The following is a 19,835-nucleotide window of genomic DNA, read 5'->3' on the forward strand; positions in this document are numbered from 1 at the left end:
CCCTTTATCCAGTCCAATAAAAAGCTAGTAGTTTGCTCTTGTTATGACAATGAAATGGATGTTGAATTTTGCAGTTTTTTTTAATGGGTTGAGATGACACATGGTTTTGCTCCTTTAATTTGCAAGTGGAAATTATATTAATGCATTGATGTTGAGCTAATTTATATTGGAATAAAAGCTATTTGGTGGGCCCAGTGCAATAGTGTAGTGGATAAATCCTTGCCTTGCATGTGCTGGCTACCCCACTTCCATCCAGCTCCCTGCTTCTGGCCTGGGAAAGCAGTAGAGGATGCCTCAAAACTTTGGGACCCTGCACCTGCATAGGAGACCTGGAGGAAGTTCCTGGCTTCGAATCAGCTCAGCTATGGTTGTTGGGCTGCCTGGGGGTGGACTGGCAAACAGGATTTCTGTATCTCTTTCTCTGTATGTCTGCCTTCCCAATTAAAAAAAAAAAAAACCTATTTGGTGTATTGCCTAATTTGCTAGTATTTTATTTAGTTTTCTTCAGTGTTTGTGAAGGACGGCCATAACTTTTTGGATGTAGTGTATTTTGCTCAACCACCGGTCATTCAGCTTTTTTTTTTTTTCAATATTTTTTTAATTGAAAGAGTTACAGAGAGAGAAGGAGAGAGAGCGTGCTCTTTCATCCACTGGTTCACTCCCCATGTGGCTGCAATATCTGGGACTGGGCCCAGGAGCAAACAGGAGCCAAGAGCTTTTTCATGTCTCCCACTGGGTGGTAGGGGCCCAAGAATTTAGGCCATCCTCCCCTGGTTTTTCGTAGGCAAATCAGCAGACATCTGAATTGGAAGTGGAACAGCCACAATACAAACTCCCACCCACATGAAACACTGGTATCCCAGATGACAGCTTTACCTTTGATGCTACAATGCCCACACCATCATTCAACTTAAAAAAAATCAAAAAGATTGAAATCAGAGGATACCCATGCTAGCGTCAGCCAGCCATGATATTTTATGAAAGAGAAAAAAAGAAAATCTGAAGGTTCCTAAACAGTAAAAGCTTTAAAAAGTATTTTAAGGGATATGATGAAAATTTTATAATCTGTATTTCCTTCTCCCTCTATATGTTGGTCTTCATCATTCTCTTACTGTAAATTTTATTTCTGTTTAGGTACGCATAGCTGCTAAATTCATCACTCATGCACCCCCAGGGGAATTTAATGAAGTATTCAATGGTGAGTAAATATTAGCATTTAGTTATTTTAAACCCTCTTTAATTACTGTAATGTATTGAGTGCCTCCTATCTCTAAATCCTTATGACATGTTATAGCTACAGCTAAGAAAATCGAGATTCAACAAGGTCACACAGATAAATCAAAACAAGGATTCAAATCCAGTTCTGAATCCAAAGCAATCTCTTAACCTATAAATTAGGATAGCTGTGTTATCTGTGAAAAATTCTGATAGCAGTTTATGCAGAAACAATGTTAAGCTGTTAGGCATTTAAAATAATAGATTCAAATTTCTTCAGAGCTTACAATTGGAAAGCTTTCTAGTATAGTATACTTTCTAGGGCCAGTGGGGCAGAACTGAAGACATTCAAGAAGTTTGTTAAATTTATGTAATCAACTTTGTCATCCCTTCAAGCTTGCTGTTAATTAGGTCTTTGGTAGAATCAGGTAATCTGTGCATTTACAACTTTCCATACTTTTTTTTTGTCTTAACACACTTAGAAAATGACTTCATAATAAAGTCAGTCAGCACAGTTCTTTTTTATTCATTTCTGTGCATCTGGATTCCTTTTAGCAAATTTTTTTTTTTTAATTTTGATGATCTTTACATAGTTGATTAGGACTCAACAAGTCAAGGGCTACTGTAAGGTGGGTAAGGCCACTGTTTTCACATTCTCTTTTTTCCTTCCTGTAATTGGTGGAAGGAGAAAGACCACACGCACCCTCTCAACCATTCCAGGGTCCCCAGCGTGGGGCATGCTCTGAGGACACTGCTGAAGTGTTCAACTATTCTGAATTGTTGCCAATCTCACCATTCCAAGCACGATGAAATCTTCAGAATCCAATGACTGACATAGTCCACCTTAGCATCTCCATTTGCTCAGATTTTCACTGATAACACTTGGCTAGGGTAGTTGATCAATTTGTTCTGTCCTTTGTTCTGTTATCATATGTCCTATGCAGGCTCCCGTGGACTACCATATCTTCCATGTGCACCTAGATATGCTGTCCACTGCTCCATCTGAGCCACTGAAGAGGCTCAGCTTTGACACATGCACTCCACGGTCAGACCATGGAACCTGCAATTCTCTTCATGGTTGGGGTTCTGAGTCCAGCAGTTAGATTGGGGTAATCCCAAAAGAAACTTCGTCTGAGGTGATCCCAGACCAGATTCTTCTGTGTACTTGCCAGTACAGGGTTCAGCACAGACTGTTGCCCGCCCCAGTCGGCTTATGCATATGCTGGTGGTTGCAATTGCTGGGTCAGTTCTGCCTTCAGCCTTGTCTTCTACACAAACCAATGGTGTTGGAGCCCAACCCGATCCTGCCCACCACACACAAGGCCCTCATGCACACCCCAGTGGGAGCTGCAGTTCGTCAGAGCGACCTGCAATAACCCCCACTGGCCTACCCCCTTCCTTGGTTCCTGTGCTTGCCTGTATGTACCGCAGACTGGTCCAGTCTGTCCCACATCCCATTCAGCTCCCAAACATGTCAATGAGCATTGAAGCCTAGGTGAAAGATTTATTTTGAAATTCTAATTGTACATTAGGAGGTTAGCTGCTTGAGAGGAAGTCATCTGCACCAGGCCCAGAGCCCAGCACTTGATAAAAACAATCAGCAACATCTACTTGTAAAATTAATGCAAAGTCAGAGTAACCGGGAGAAACAGAAATATCCACTCTAAGAAGTATAGACTACAGTAGAAGTAATAAAGGTATTCTTTATTAAATTATTTGTGAATTTTGAATACTAACTGCTAGGGAAACGAATTCAACTTTAATTTTCCTCAACTTTCTTGCATGTTGACCAAATGTAAATTTCAACAAGTAGGCTTTGAGAAAATTTTCCTTAAACTTGAACTTTTTGTGAATTAAAAAAAAATCTGAAATTTTTTTTAATGAAGGAGTTATTTTATTTGAAAGGCACAGTTACAGAGAAAGAGATTGGACTTTCAAACAGTGGTTTGCTCCTTCAAACAGATGCAGTTGTAGGGCTTGTCGTGCTGAAGGCAGGAGCTGGGGATTCCATCTGGGTCTCCATGTGAGTCGTAGAGGCCCAAGTACTTGGACCATCTTTCCCGGCTTTCCTAGACACATTAACAAAGAGCTGGTCTGAAAGTGGAGCATTCAGGTACTGCAGCCTTGCCTTACCCTGTTGTGCCAATTAAATTCTTGACTTAACAAAATGAATATCCTTTGTAGAATTTCCTTGTTTTCTTTCAGTCAGCTTGAAATGAAAAACAAAATTATGAAAACAGTTGATGCTTACAAAGTATTAGCTTAGGAATTAGCAAGCTGCTCATGGCCTGAGTACTGTTTTTATTGGCACATGTTGGCCCTTTTCTCAGAAGCTCTGAGAGTCAGTGCCCTTTGGCGTGTAATTAACCTTCCCTGTTGGAAGGAATGCTTGGTAGTTTCTTGGTAACAAAGAGAGTCCTCTTCCAAAAGAAAAATGATAGATTGTTCAGCACATAGCTTTTTAAGATGATTTTGGCCCCCCACATTAGATTCTTTAAAGAATGTGTTCAGAAATTTACTGCCATTGATGGCCTAAGTTTTCCTGATCTGATATTATAGAAAAACCTGCAGTTCTTACTCTTGGCTCATTGTAAAGTATTCGTTTAAATAGAAAATTAATATTTTATGTACCAATAGCCTTCTGTAAATCCTGTTTTTCATTTGCAATAAAACCCCTTCAGAATTTATTACTGAATTAGAACACAAATAATTATATCTTGAACATTTGCATCTGTTATTTGCATTTTTAGAATTTCTATCCATGTATTATATCCAAAGACTGTTTTTAAAATTTGCTATAATTTTTCAAGTTTGTTTTTTACTCAACATTTTAATGTGTTTTTCTCCTCAGATGTCCGGCTACTACTTAATAATGACAATCTCCTCAGGGAAGGGGCAGCACAGTGAGTATCTTTCTAAATCCACCTCAAATGTTATTCGAATCATCAGTAAACCCTAACATGCTTCAGAATAAAGCAGTTGATTTTAGCCGTTTAGGTGGGTTTTTGTTTTGTTTTGTTTTGTTTTGCTTTCTTTTTTAAGTGAAAACATGTTCTACCAAAATGTTGTTTACTTATGGAAAACCTTATAAGTGAACCTTTGGTTTCTGGTTCCAGGTGCCCTCAAAAACACAGAGGTGGTTTTGGTTTGTTATTTTCTCTTCTACATCAGGTCTAACTACTTTCTAGCTCTCAAGCCCCCTTGTTCCCTGGTTTTATCACTCACCATTGTCTTCAGCGTGCAGTTACCCTCTAATCAATTGGCTGAGAGTTCCTTTGTGAATAGGAAACCAGAAGTAGAAAATGGCTGTTGAGAATAAGGGTATTGTGATGTATTGCATCAAATAGTTGTCATAAAAGTCGTCTGATGTGATGTGTAACTATGAAAACTTCGTAGCTGCCATGCAGGAAACAGTCATCTCGTACCCTCCATCACACTTCTTTTCTGAACCCATTTGGTACTGATAAATTCTGCAAACATAGAATGTGTACAACATCACCATAATTATTTTCATAAATGATACCTTAATTGTGCATTGATTCAGGAAAGCCAGGCACACATTAAAAGTAAGCTATGATGCTGGTTTCTGCTAGATGCATAGAGTCTGCTCTTGGGAATGCCAAGCATCATAGCTTACTTTTAATGTGTGAAACTGTATTTATAAATATTCTGGCTCTTCAAGAACCTATGCTTAAGGATAATTTTCCTGGACTCAAATAATTTAATTTTTTCATAGGAATGAAGTGTTGTTTTGTTTCTGTAGTGAAAGTCTCTAGGGCAGTATCTTAAAAGAAACGTTTACTAGTCTTGCTTTAGTGATGATGATGATGACGATGTTCTTCATCATTGTCTTCTATGCAAAGTGAAAAAAGCCTATAACAGGGGTTACTCTCTTTGCTAAATTTCTACCTGTTCTTCTTTATTGCAGAACCATTCAAAATTCCTAGCAACTTGTATATGAGAAGGATATTCTAAGTCACATTAGAGTGAATTTTATTTTAATAGAAAAAGGAAGGTATTAAGTGTTGAGCAGAGAATCACAGGATGAATTTTAAATTTTAGAGTTATTCTTGGCTACTGTATAAGGAGTCAAAGACTGTAGACAGATAAGACTTCCAAAACTATTAGAAATAGTTCAGAGACTGATGATAGTGGCTTGGACTAGAGTAGTATCAACTAGGATGTTGGGAAGGTGTCATAATGTAAATATGGCATTAAGGGGAACCTTCCACATTTACTGATGGATTGGATATGAAGAGTGAGAGGAATAATCTGGGGCCAGCCAAGGTTTTTGATAAATAAACATATTTAGAAATACAGTAACTTTGAAAAAAATTTGAAGACTTTAAGCTTAAAGATGTTTAAATAGTTACTCTGATTTCTCTTGAAAAACCTAGAAAAGGATTGAGAATTCTGTAAGAAGATGGATACTTTCAGGGCACACTGTGGCACTGCAGATTAAGTCACCTCCGATGCTGGCATCCCATATGGACGAAGCTCGTGGCTTCTTTCTTCAGTGGGGTCCAGCCTTGACCTTTATGGTCATTTGAGAAATGAACAGGTAGATGTTAGGATCTCTCCGCTCCTTTCTCTGTAACCCTGCCTTTCAAATAAACATTTTCCCCCAAAAAAAGAAGACTGATTCTTTGGGGATGTAAGTATGTTAGCTCTCTTACACTGCAGCTTAGTTGCCCTCTTGTACTTTAGCTATTTTAGCTTGTTTTGTAAAATGTGCTTTTGAGCCACTGAAAATGAAGAGTCTCCGAAAAATCACACACTGTAGCAAAATAGTTAATATTAGGCATGTATTTTTTTTAAAAATTTATTTATTTTTATTTGAAAGGCAGATACACAGAAAGGAAGATCTTCCCTCTGATGGTTCACTCCCCAAGTGGCCGCAACAGCTGGAGCTGAGCCAATCCGAAGGCAGGAGCCAGGAGCTTTTTCTGGGCCTCCCACACAAGTGCAGGGTCCCAAGGCTTTGGGCTGTCCTGACTGCCTTCCCAGGCCACAGGCAGGGAGCTGGATGGGAAGCGGGGCTGCCGGGATTAGAACCTGCACCCATATGGGATCCCGGTGTGTTCAAGGCGAGGAATTTAACTTCTACTCTATCTTGCTGGGCCCAGGCATGTTTTTGTTGTTTTTTGTTGTTGTTTTTGTTTGTTTGTTTTAAAATTTTTTATTTTATTACATTTGATTTTTTAACACAGTTTCATAGGCTCTGGGATTCCCCCAACGCCTCCCTATACCCTCCCCTCAGGCATGTACTTTTTTAAAGATTTATTTATTTTCATTGGAAAGTCAGATATACAGAGAGAAGAAACGAGAGGAAGATCCTCCATCTGTTGATTCACTCCCCAAGTGGCCACAACGGCTGCAGCTGAGTTGATCAGAAATCAGGGGCTTCCTCTGGGTCTCCGATGCTAGTGCAGAGTCCAAGGCTTTGGGCCACCCTCTACTGCTTTCCCAGGCCAGAAACAGGGAGCTGGATGGGAAGTGGGACCACAGGGATTAGAAAGCCAGGTTCTAGCCATACATTTTGATTGTTTACACACATCCTCTTTTAAATGATATCTCCTCCTGCCTTACACCCTGCTCCTAAAGTTGGCTACTGCTCAGCTCTCTCTCACTCCTTCCACTTTCTTTCCAGTTCTGACAGTTATGTTTTTTCCTATCTGTCCTGCCTCAGGGAATTAAGGATAAGAAAAATATTTCAACAATAGTGTAGCAATTAAAGATTCTTTTGAGTTACAGAAAACTGCTTAGATCATTGTAACTTTTGACAGCTCACAATAATCCAAATTCCTATAACTTCAGAATTGTTCAAGTGGAAGTAGGACAAAGCTCATTGAAGAGCTTCAGGTGCTTCTGAGATTTTTGGAAAGGGGTTCTTTCAGAAGCAGTATTTCAACACTAGTCATCTAGTGGACAAAGCACCAGACAGTGTTTTAACATCCCCATTGACTTATGAACTACCTTATGTGTTTATTTATATATAATTCTTTTCTTCCCCTCCACTCCCCACCCCGTCTTTTTAAACCTTTGAAAAACAGTGCATTTGCCCAGTACAACATGGATCAGTTCACGCCTGTGAAGATAGAAGGATATGAAGATCAGGTAATCATTTTCTGTTGGGTTATCCCCATCAGAGATTTCAGAAACAAAGAGTAGTTTGACTCGGGTGCTAAATAAGTTTGGGTCTTTATTTGATAAATATACTGTATGTTAGGAAATTATTCCTCTCTATCTCTCTCTAATAACTTTAGTGGTTACTTCTGATTAAGAAAGGAGGGCTTCCCTGAACAAGAGCAGTGAAAATAGTTTAGCCTTCCTAGCTATCTCTAATTCTCCCTGGTAAGAATGCAAGGAGACATTCTACTTGATGGGGAAAACAGAGGTATCCCTTCTGAAGTTTTGGGCTACTTGTTTGGGAATTTACTAGTGGTGGGAGGTGATTTTATACATGTTTTATAAAATGTTTCATTTTATCCACATATCTTTACCAACTATGTAATTTGTGCTTCCTGTTTTAAAAGCTCACTAGAAATAATTTCTTAAAATATTTGAAAAAATAATGCATAAAAGAGTAAGAATGGGGCTTGATTTAGAGTAGAACTGAAAGAAATCAAGTGAAAAATTAAGTATCTTCTGCAGTACTTTAATTGATTTAATGTGATAAAGAACTATCCTTTTTTTCAGAGTTATTCTTATTTGTAATTCTTCTTTGGAAGGTCTTAATTACAGAGCATGGTGACCTGGGTAATAGCAGATTTTTAGATCCAAGAAACAAAATTTCGTTTAAATTTGATCATTTACGGAAAGAAGCAAGTGATCCCCAGCCGGAAGAAGCAGATGGAGCGTTGAAGTCTTGGAGAGAATCCTGTGACGGTGCTTTAAGGGCCTACGTGAAGGATCATTATTCCAACGGCTTCTGTACTGTTAAGTATCTGCCCATTTCATTATCTCAGTGCTGTATTTCTTATCTTTACTTTGAGGGCTTTAGCTTGACAAACATTATTACTTCTTTTTTCTTAGTTATAGTTTCCTTTCTATTGTAGCTTCATGCCATTTTTGAAAGTATAACTTAAGTGAGAAATTTTTTAATGCAAAGTTCCTTTTATAAACTCTTTAAGTACTAAAAATTTTAACTACGAGTATGTTCTGTTTTACTTCACCCTTGAGAAATTGACATACATCTATCAAATCCCCCCCCCCCCAAAAAAAAAATGTTTAAGGTTCTTAGCTTTAGACACTGGGAAAAAATAAAGAATGCTGGATAAGTTATTGCCCACATATGTGACTTTATGATATAGGGGCACTTTTGCACCAAACTAATTCTATATAGTTTATGTTTTTGTTATATAATTAGAGCTGGTTTTACTAAACTGTTTTTAATCATATAAGTGATATGATGATAAACATGGCTCTACTGTAATTCCTGATTTACAAAATTGTAAGATAGTATTAAGAAAAAAATGGTTTAAATATATTTTTTATTTTTCTTATTGATTTTTTGACATAATTATGTATGGTTATGATGTATACAACCTATTGTTTGAATATATACATTGTAAAATAGCTAAATTAAGCTAATTAACAATATTACTTCACATATGTACCTTTTTTGTACTGAGAGCACTTAAAAATCTATTAGCAATTTTTAAGTATGTAGTACATTGGTATTATGTGAAATAGATTATGTTTATGATGATAAATGGCAGTAAGAATATTGGTTAAGAACATTTACTTTGAAACCTTACCAACTAGTTTGAATTCTATACCTGCCACTTGTTATGTATGTTTGATAAATTAGTTAACATCTCTGTGTCTCAGTTTCTTCATCTGTAAAATGAATAGTTTATCCCTCTCAGTGGGTTGCTGTGAGTTTATGAATTAATGATGAATATAAAGTGCTTGTAACACTGCCTAGCACAAAGTAAGCTCTGTGTAAATGTTAAATGTCATTATTATTGAATGGGGTTTTCTTGTTCTTGGCTTGTATTTTGATGATAGTGAAAGCCAGTCATTGTAAATAAATACATATTTCCTTTTGGAAACCTGATACTGCAAAGAGTATCATGTCAATGACACTGTCTTTTAAAATTGATAGTTCCATCCAAAATAATACTTTGAACTTATCAATTGTCACCCACTTAAATTTTTCACTGCCTGTTCTTTATCTGGAGAGTTCTTACCTTACGGTATACTTTATCTCCCATTGTCCACACTTGGGCATCCAATTGCTGCACTTTATTAGGGGGTCATGACTAACATGAAATCTTTATTTTTATTCACACTCAGAAATCTTGTCTTCCATTGTGTGTGAATCTAAACCAGAAGCATCGTATACTCAGGATATCCTCATGTGACTTTTTCTTTTTAATGTACATAGTTCTCTTTATCTAGCAATAATCCTATTCTGTCATTACGGATGAAAAACCTATTCTTCAGTCCTAATTCCTACAAACTACGTATCTTTTTCTTCACCATCCTTTCTATCCTGCCCTTTCTTCTTTTTCATTCTTTCTGTCATCTCTCTCTCTTTGATCAACACATCAACATTCTCTCTCTACCTGGCCTTCTGTCTAATCCTTTTTTTTTTCACTTTAGTTATCATTCTATAAAAAGTGTTCTCTATGGGTGGTGATGACTTCTCTAACATCTGACCTAGTGCCTTTTCCTTGGTTCTTAGCTTTTGATATTTCATACTAAGGTCAATCAGTTATTTCCAGAGATCATCTTTTGCTTAGGCTGCTGTTTTCACCATCCTCTAAATATCTTACTGTCTCTGCTCATTTTCATTTTTTCTCCTCTGTAAATGTAAGCATTCCCCAAAACTATTTTACTTTCTTGAAAGTGAATAGTCCACTTACTGGAGGGAGAGCAGCACAAACTTTGTCTCAGAGAAGCAGTCTATTTTGTTTGTTTGCTTTTTAAGATTTTTTTAAATTTATTTATTTTATTGGAAAGGCAGAAATACAGAGAGGACAGACAGAGAAAGAGCTACCACCTGCTGATTTACCCTAAGTGGCCATGGTAGCCATAGCTGAGCTGATCCTAAACTAGGAGCCAGGAGCTTCCTCCAGGCTTCCACTTAAGTACAAGGTCCTAAAGGCTTTGGGGATCCTCTACTGCTTTCCCAAGCCACAAGCAGGGAGCTGGATGGGAAGTGGTGCAGCCAGGATATGAACCAGCACCCATAGGGCATTCTGGCAAGGGGAGGACTTTAGCCACTAGGCTATTACACCAGAGCTGTAAGATTTATTCTTACACCAGAGCTGTAAGATTTAGAAGGCAGATTTACAGAAAGGAGAGACAGAGAGAAAGATCTTCCATCCACTGGTTCACTCTCTTAAGTGACCACAACTGCTGGAGCTAATCTGGTTTGAAGCCAGGAGCCTCTTCCAGGTTTCCCACATGGGTAAGGGCCCCAATGCTTTGGGCCAACCTCCACTGCTTTTCCAGGCCACAAGCTGGGAGCTGGATCAAAAGTAGAACAGTTGGTACTTGAACCAAGGCTTTTATGTGCAGTTGGTGCCCACTGCACCAACTACTGTGTGCCAAAATACGCTTGCATTGTATTTTATACACCAATGTGAATTATTCTCTCAAACTCATAATCCTGGTCATGTTGTTTTTCTGTCTCCTTTATTACATGTAAAATAAAGCCTCACATTTGTTTTTGAAGATTTATTTATTTGAAAGGCGGGATGGCAGAAAGATTTTCTGACTCCTGACTCACACTCAAATGCAGATAACACCCAAGACTGGGCCAGGGTGAAGCTGAGAGCCAAGAACTCCATTAAAATCTCCCAAAACAGCAACAGGGACTCAAGTACCTGAGCCGTAATTCACCGTCTTTCCAGCCACAATAGCAGAAAGTTAGATTAGAAGTAGAAGAACCAAGACTTGAGACAGCACCCTGATTTGCGATCCAGGCATCCTAAGTGATGGCTTAACCCACTGTACAACAGCATCCACCTGGAGTCTTAACTTTTTCCTCATCTGTGCACTAATATATGACCTAAATCTACCATCTTATTTTGTTTCCCACTAGTCCACTTTATACACAACCTTACCATTCACTAAAGCAGCCCTCAGGTTCTTGCCTGAGCTGTTCATTCACTTTTTGCCGCAGTTCCTACCTAGGAAAATCTCCTCTGTCTTATGAGACCCAACCTGGATCACCTCTCCCTTAGCACATAAAGAACAGTATTTCATTCTAGTTTTGTTGTTTGGGTTTTGGTTTGGTTTGGTTTTTGCACCCTGTCATTCCTGGAACTCCAAGAAAATTGTTTCGTAATCAGACTGATTCTTTGTCTACCTGAGAATTTAGCACACTGTTTTTCTATGGTGATGAGGATATAAGTTAAATAAGGTATTGAGGTCTAACTTTTTTTTCCGGTAATAGGTGTATGCTAAAACCATAGATGGGCAGCAGACTATTATTGCCTGTATTGAAAGCCACCAATTTCAGCCTAAAAATTTCTGGTAAGAAACAATTGTTCTTCTCTGTTTCTATCTGATTTATATTAGAAAGAAGCCGTTGGTTAAGACTTGATTTTTAAGCTGAGTTGTGATAAACTTAGAGTCTTCAGTTCCTTGCCTGTAAAATAAGGAATCTAAACATTATTGGTATCCTTCCAATCCTAATGATTTGTATTTCTGTTTTTTAAAACATACTACTATTGACTAAGAATAAGTGATTAATAAAATGCCTACTTGAAAGTTGGATAGGGCCCGGCACCGTGGCCTAGTGGCTAAAGTCCTCGCCTTGAACACGCTGGGATCCCATATGGGCACCTGTTCTAATCCCGGCCGCCCCTTTTCCCATCCAGCTCCCTGCTTGTGGCCTGGGAAAGCAGTCGAGAATAGCCCAAAGCTTTGGGACCCTGAACCCGTGTGGGAGACCTGGAGGAGGTTCCTGGATCCTGGTTTCGGATCAGCACAGCACCGGCCGTTGAGGCCACTTGGGGAGTGAATCATTGGACGGAAGATCTTCCTCTCTGTCTCTCCTCCTCTATATCTGACTTTGTAATAAAAATAAATAAATCTTAAAAAAAAAAAAGAAAGTTGGATGATTTTGTTTTTTCTAAAGATTAATTTATTTTTATAAGAAAGGCAGATTTGCAGAGAAAAGGAGAAAAAAAGAAAAAGATCTTCCATCTGTGGGTTCACTCCCCTAATGGCCAGAACTGAGCCGGTCCAAAGCCAGAAGCCAGGAGCGTCCTCTGGGTGTTTCAAGTGAATGCAGGGTCCCAAGGCTTTGGCCCGTCCATGACTGCTTTCCCAAGCCACAGGCAGGGAGCTGGACGGGAAGTGGAGCAGCCAGGACATGAACTGGTGCCCACGTGGTATCTCGGTGCTTGAAGGCAGAAGATTAGGCTCTTAAACCATCTCACTCGCCCTAAAAATTGGATTTTCTAATTGGGAATGTTGTTAATAATGCTTGAATTACTTGCATAATTTGGCCTAGTTGTCTGTGTTTGAAAGACGCTCCTATGAATACAATAGCCATGGTTTTCTACTTAAAAGAATATAAAAAGTCTAAAAACTTCAAAAAAGATATGATTAAGGTGCTTGGATCCAAACTTTTATCTGAGTAGATATACAGCCCTGGATATTATTAAACTAGAAATAATTATTCCTGGGGTTTTTTTTCCCCCTTTTTGTCAGCTTTTCTATTTCAGTGACAGATCAGTTCTTAATTGTATGTCATGCTAATTCTGTGTGTTTTAATAGGAATGGTCGTTGGAGATCAGAGTGGAAATTCACTATCACACCACCTACAGCCCAAGTGGTTGGAGTGCTCAAGATTCAGGTGAAATTCCAATATGTTTATAAACTGTGGTTAAATCTTCATGCAAGTTTACATTTATTCTGGTGTTAAAATAAAAACTGTATAGAGGACAAAAGAGAGATCAGTGAAGTTGCAACTTAAAATACACACACGAGCATCAACTTTACATGGCACAATTCACAGTTGAGAACAATGTAAATAGAATGAAATTTGCAGTGTTAAAAAATCATAACTACATAAATTATTGTAGTACTTAGTGTACATCCTGTGATAATTTTGTGACCACCTTCTTTACTGCTGTGGTGAGCTCAAGTGAGTAAACATCTGCTTAAAAATGCTGTGTAAAACTAATCACTTTCCTCACGAGCAGTTTGCCTCTTCGTTAAATGATGTAGCTTAGTAAACAAGTCATCTCTCATGACTTGGATGTTTTTCACCAAAATATGCTTTACTCATATGCAGTACATTTTCCATAAGACTTGTAGTCAACAGCAGGCTAATAAGTATGTTTGTAAGTAGCAAAAGTTACTTGTAGGGTTTTTTTTTTAAAAGGTTTTATTTATTTGAAAGGCAGAGTGACAGAGGGAGACACAGAGGAAGATTTTTCCATCTACAGGTTCACTTCCTAAAATGGGTAAACAGCCAGAGCTGGGCCAACCAAAGCCAAAAGCCTGGAACTCCTTGGTCTCCCATGCAGGTGGCTGGTACTTAAGTACTTGGGTCATTATCCACTGTCTTCTCAAGCACATGAGCAGAAAGCTAGATCAGAAGCTGAGTAGCTGGGACTCAAAGCAGTGCTCTGATACAGAATGCCAGCACCAGGTATCACAGACACTGACTTAACCCACTGCACCTCGGTCAGTCCTGTGTACACAGACTTTCAGTTGTGGCTCCTAACTGCTGCATTTTTAAAGGCTCAGCTATGTGTGCATACATATGCACTCAAGTATATCATTAAAGTATTGATTCTTTAAAAAGCTACATGGATAGTTTTTTGATTTGTTTTTGCCTTTTTTGAGGGGTTGGTTTAAAAATAAGTGAAACTAAATTAAAACATAAGAATTAGAATTGCTGGTCTCTTAGAATATAAATATTCAAGCAAAATAGATTGTTTTTTAAAGATTTATTTTATTTTTATTGCAAAGTCAGATGTACAAGGGCAGGAGAGATAGAGAGGAAGTTCTTTTGTCCGATAATTCACTCCCCAAGTGACCACAATGGCTGGTACTGCGCCGATCTAATGCCAGGAGCCAGGAGCTCTTCCAGGTCTCCCATGTGGGTGCAGGGTCCCAAGGCTTTGGGCCATCCTCAACTGCATTCCCAGGCCACAAGCAGGGAGCCAGATGGGAAGCGGGGCTGCCGGGACTAGAACCAGTGCCCTTATGGGATCCCGGCGTGCTCAAGAGGAGTACTTTAACCACTGGGCCCATACGTGTCTGTGCATATGTGCAGCTGAATATATTATTTATTTGGTTACTGTATGAATTCAAGTCTTCTAATATCCCAGAAGTGATTTAGCTTTCTGAATTCTGAGTGACTAAAATTAAACAGTCATACTGGTCCTGACATGATGATTCAATGCCTAAATCCTCACCTTGCATATGCCTGGATCCCGTACGGGCCCCAGTTCTGTCCTGGCTGCTCCACTTTCCATTTAGCTCCCGCTTATGGCCTGGAAAAGTAGTGTAGGATGGCCTAAAGTCTTGGGACCCTTTACCTGTGTAGGAATTCTGGAAGAGGCTCCTGGCTCTGGCTTCAAAACAGCTCAGCTCTCGTCATTGTGGCCACTTAGGGACTGAACCAGTGGGCAGATCTTTCTCTCTGTAAATCTGCCTTTCAAATAAAATGTAAGTCTTTTAAAAAAATAAGTAGTTTTTAAATAAACAATTAAGTTGTAATGACAAGTTTGATGATCAGTACCTAGCAGTTAAATTTTGCTTTAATACCTGTTACGGTTGTCCTTGTTAATGGTCTAAGTCCATTCATCACAGAGGTGGTCAGTGAGGTTCATGGTTTAGTGAGGATAAATAGTGGGTGGGGTACACCTGATAGGCCAAGTTGGCATCCCAAGAAAGGGCTGCGAGCACTGTCTGTATTCAGACTGGCGTTTTTATGGAGATGGGAATCTGCCTTTGCTACTCCCCTCCTCCATCTTTTGGAATATTGTGGGGAGAGGATTTCCAGAAGTGGAGTTCCCAAAAATCAACTTATGCTAAATACCTACCTGAAATCTGTTCTTATGAAGTGCTTTTCTCTTAGTTTTCCATCTCCATATTAATAAGTCTCCTACCACACTCCCCTCCCATATATTCATATGCGGTTAGATTTTTGATCTTCCCTAAATGAAACCACTGTACACAATTTTGTTACACTTTTTTTTAAAATCCTGTTGCTGGATACCCTGCTCCACCCTGTTCACATAGGTGCCAACTCCTATTTTTAAAATTTTGTTTAATGCATCAACGTTATTTATAAGTTGTTGAAACTTCCTGCGCCTTACAAGTCATTGAAGTTTTACTCTGTCTCTTGGGTATTACTCCTTATGGCACTTCAGTTTATATCTTCACAACTTTTTATTTTTGTAGTGCAATTAAACAATAAAATAGTTTGTTTTTCATTTGTATCCTTAATTTTTAGGTTAGCTTTCTTGCACCTGATCAGATTTACATAACAGTTGTAATGTTACAATATATGGAGAGATGTGTCAAGTGTTATCCTCTATTAGAACACCTTGGTTTTCACCAGGAAAAACTAATTTTCAATTATTTTCATACTGTTAAGGACAGGGTCTTTAAAAAAAAAAACAGGCTCTTTTTTTTTTATTCAAAAGGCTAGCACAGCGCCAGGAATGTCATAAGTACATTGTGTTTGCTTAATTAATTAAAAATAAATTTTACCTACTAAGGAACGAGAATTTTTAAACTTAAGTCTTCTATGATGTTTAATTACTAACTATGAATTACCATTGGTGATACTATTTGCTCAAAGTTGATAAAGATGGCTTACAGATTTGCACTTTTAGCAGCAGGTTTCTAAACAAACTAATTCCATATAAATTTGCTGAGACATTGTCCCACACAGGTTCACTATTATGAAGATGGCAATGTTCAGTTGGTTAGTCATAAAGATGTACAAGATTCAGTAACTGTGTCGGTGAGTATGGAATGTTATATCTGTCTCATTTGTGTCTTGTTTTTTATTTATTTATGTAGTTTGTTTGTTTCTGTTGTTTTGAGCCTCAGTGCTACCAGTAGAAAGTCAGCTTGCTTCCCATTGTTTCCTTTTGGTCTCACCAGCCAGCTATACTACTTAGTCTTTGACCAAAATAGTGACTATGATTTAAGAGAAACTCTTCTTTCTTTCTTTCTTTTTTTCTCGGTTATAAAGTGTTCTCAAGTACATTTGCATCTTCGTCAATGAACACCAGGAGCAAGGAAAGTTTACCTTATTGGATTCTATAGGGCTGTAGTCAGATCATTAGAGAAACAACATTTTTTGTTTTTAATAAAATTAAAACTACCTTGGAGCAAGGGACAATAGTTTGTTCTAGTATTCTTTTATAGTCTCATTGCTGTTATATACTTCTAGGAGTAATTGAGTAATCCCAGAGAGCTGATATTTACATATTACATCAGTATTTACCTGCTAACTTACTAAAGTTGAAGTTGTAAAAATTAAAACTGAGGGGCTAGGGTTGTGTTACAGCACATTAACCCACTACATACAATGTATGCATTCCATATGGGCAGCAGTGGAGTCCTGGCTGCTCCACTTCCAATCCAGCTCCCTACTAATGTCCCTAGGAAAACAGAGGAAATGGTCCAAATCCTTGGACCCCTGATCCCACATGGGAGACCTTCTTCTACAGAACTATCTATCTTCTACAGAACTGTTATGCAAGTATGAGAGTGAGAAAAGCAAATAACCTTTCCTTAATGTTGCTGTGAAAATAGAAGGTTGTTTTGATCTCTTTGCTGTCAGTCTTGAGAATGGTACCTTAAGCATTAAATCTTACCTTTAACTCTGATGTATTTAACAGTAAGTGGAACAGAGAGTACTTGCTTCATTCTGTACGTAAATCATGTAATATTAAAATATACTTAGTTGGTTTAACATTATTACTAACAAAGGAACATAAACTCGATATAATTGATATGTCTGAGGACATTATTCCTAACATTTTATATGAAGAATACTTTTAAAGCACGATATTGACAGAGTGTAAGATCAGCTATGTTCTGTCAGAGCCCTAGATTCAGATCCCGTTTTTATTATTCTGGAGTTCCATGATTTTGGTGCAGTTACTTAATTTGCTCTGGTTTTTCATTGGGGAAATGGAGATGATGATAATGTTTACTTCACACATTTGTTGTGAGCAAAGGAAGTAGTGGGTATGGGAACACTTGAGTAAACAAGATAAGTATTATTCCTTCAACATCTGCATTTTTATGCAGATTGTATGTTGCATTATGCAAATATTTATTAAGATGAACTTCTCAAGATATTTTTCTTTACTGCTTTTATACTTTTGAAAATTCTTGTTTTCCCTTCTTCTTCCCTTTATTAGAATGAAGCACAAACTGCCAAGGAGTTTGTCAAAATCATAGAGAATGCAGAAAATGAGTATCAGGTAAGAAGATCTCAAACTAATTTTCCAGATTTAGCACCTTATAATTATGCTGCTAACATATTTTGTTAGACTTAAGTATGTCCTGTCATGCAAATACACATGCCATTCAGTGGTGCTAAGCGTGGCGTCTTTGCAGATGTTACAGTTTGACATTGTGCTAATGATCAGGGTTTCAAAATTGAAAGGGATCTTTGTCTGAGGTTTTGAACTAACGTGAGCTCTGGCCTGCTGCAGGGATGGAGAGGCACTCACTATAAGCAAGCCAGGGAGCCCTCTCCATCCTTTGTGGGAAACCCAAGCATGCCCTTTGACTAGTTATTTTCTTTTAACCAGCACATTTCTGTTCAAACAACTCATCTTCAATTATCTGTTACAGACAGCAATTAGTGAAAATTACCAAACCATGTCAGATACCACATTCAAGGCCTTGCGCCGGCAACTTCCAGTTACCCGCACCAAAATCGACTGGAACAAGATACTCAGCTACAAGATTGGCAAAGAAATGCAGAATGCTTAAAAGCTGACTGTAGATTCTTCAGTATGTGGAATGAAAAGGATTCAACGTGTGATCATATGATAAATAAGTGATTTATAAACAAGAGTGATATTTTGCTAGGGCTTTCAAAGTTAACAGGTTTTGAAGTACTGTTGAACCTATAGCATTGTCTTCATTTCTTTTGTGTTCTCTGCCTTGTAATTTTCTGTTATCAACTATATCTACTTGTACATCTTTTTTTTTTTCCCTTACATTTAATGTTGGAGAGAAAAATCTATCCTGAAGTCATTTTACTGTTTAGAACTTTCTTAGCCATGAAGCCCTGACACTGATGTAGACAGGTAATGTGCCCATTACTTTTTTATCCCTGTTCTTCAAAGCACTTCTGGTACTTCAGTGGGTTTTACTGACCCATGAACAGCTAAAGAGGCTATATTACAAACTATACTTAAATGGAAGACACATTCATCCTTCTCCCTTCTGACTGCTTTGATCATTTATAGCATCTCATAATAGTTGTTTTCACAAGTTTGAATTGCGGCTTTTCAGGTCCTTTTGGAGGGGCCAAGGAGGTTTTCTGGAAATTCCATGATAGCCAGCTTCTCTGGAGAACTTGTTTTTAAATCCAAAGACTTGAACCACATTCCCTGCACATGGACATGCTTTCCTTTTGTAAGCCTTCCCTTGTTGTCTTCTTTCCATCTAGTACTATTGTAGTCATAGACATCTGCATTTTTAGAACAGTTTTACCCATTTATGTTTTTTTTAATTCAAAAACTGCTGACCTACTGTGGATATAATAGAGTATAAAACTTGAAAAATGCAGATGTTGAAGGAATAATAGTTATCTGTGCTTTAATACTTTGTGGCAGGATTGTACTATAAGCAAATGGATCAACTATGTAAATCACAAATATGAAAAATGAACCAAAGTGAGAAGGCTAACTTCTAGGCAGTATCTTTCTATAGTAACCTATAATTTAAGGGAATACTAGTGAGTCTTCTAAATAAGATGTAAGACTTGTTGCAAGCTACTTTCCCTCAGTCCTGCCTGCCAAGAACTCAGATGCAACTGTGATGTAGAACCCTTCCCAGGTATATTGGCAGGTTTGTGTGTGATCTCAGCATACACAGGTAACATAGATATGAGATGACAACTGAAAATGGTGGATTCATTTACATTGTTTACACTTCTATGACCAGGCCTTAAGGGAAGGTCAGTTTTTTAAGAAACCACGTAGTGTCTTCCTACCTGTCTCCAAATACATGTTTAAAAAAAAAGGGGTGTTTGTGCTTCAGCATTGTTTTTGCTCAGAAATACAGTCAAGCAAGAGTTTGTTTCCAAGTGACTCATTGAGCTGTGTAAGCATTTTTGTTTATTTCAATAAAAGATATTTGTATTTTTTGTTATTCATACTATATCCATCCATACCACACTATCTTCTGTATCAGATAGTCCAATAGAAATATACCTGTTTTGTTCTAAAATTGTCTGAGTCTCCTTTTTGATCCATCTCTTCAGTCTTTGTTCTCAAGGTAAGATATTCAACTGCATTTGATCCTGTTTCTTGATAATGTTCGGGGTTTCTGATATTGGCTCCCATTGTCACCTACTGTAGACTCAGAAAAGATCCAAAGATTTGCTACAAATAACTTTTTCAATGTGAGCAATGTTTCTTTGGATTATACTTCAT

The 19,835-nt window shown here is 38.0% G+C and overlaps 1 protein-coding gene across 1 annotated transcript in view; it reads left to right on the top strand.

Moving 5' to 3' along the window:
• The window catches only part of CAPZA1 (capping actin protein of muscle Z-line subunit alpha 1), a 41,583-nt gene extending 21,954 nt beyond the window's left edge, over positions 1 to 19,629 (top strand). The window contains exons 2-10 of the mRNA XM_040998989.1: positions 1,135 to 1,198; positions 4,067 to 4,118; positions 7,269 to 7,332; positions 7,947 to 8,153; positions 11,627 to 11,706; positions 12,958 to 13,036; positions 16,097 to 16,168; positions 17,583 to 17,645; positions 18,022 to 19,629. Coding sequence (XP_040854923.1) covers positions 1,135 to 1,198; positions 4,067 to 4,118; positions 7,269 to 7,332; positions 7,947 to 8,153; positions 11,627 to 11,706; positions 12,958 to 13,036; positions 16,097 to 16,168; positions 17,583 to 17,645; positions 18,022 to 18,162 — 822 coding nt within the window. The 3' untranslated portion in view covers positions 18,163 to 19,629. The remainder of the gene's footprint in view (positions 1 to 1,134; positions 1,199 to 4,066; positions 4,119 to 7,268; positions 7,333 to 7,946; positions 8,154 to 11,626; positions 11,707 to 12,957; positions 13,037 to 16,096; positions 16,169 to 17,582; positions 17,646 to 18,021) is intronic.
• The last annotated feature ends 206 nt before the right edge of the window (positions 19,630 to 19,835 follow it).

The sequence above is a fragment of the Ochotona curzoniae genome, unplaced genomic scaffold (assembly GCF_017591425.1).
Source record: "Ochotona curzoniae isolate NIBS_2020 unplaced genomic scaffold, NIBS_Ocur_1.0 scaffold_1037, whole genome shotgun sequence".
Classification (NCBI taxonomy): Eukaryota; Metazoa; Chordata; class Mammalia; order Lagomorpha; family Ochotonidae; genus Ochotona; species Ochotona curzoniae.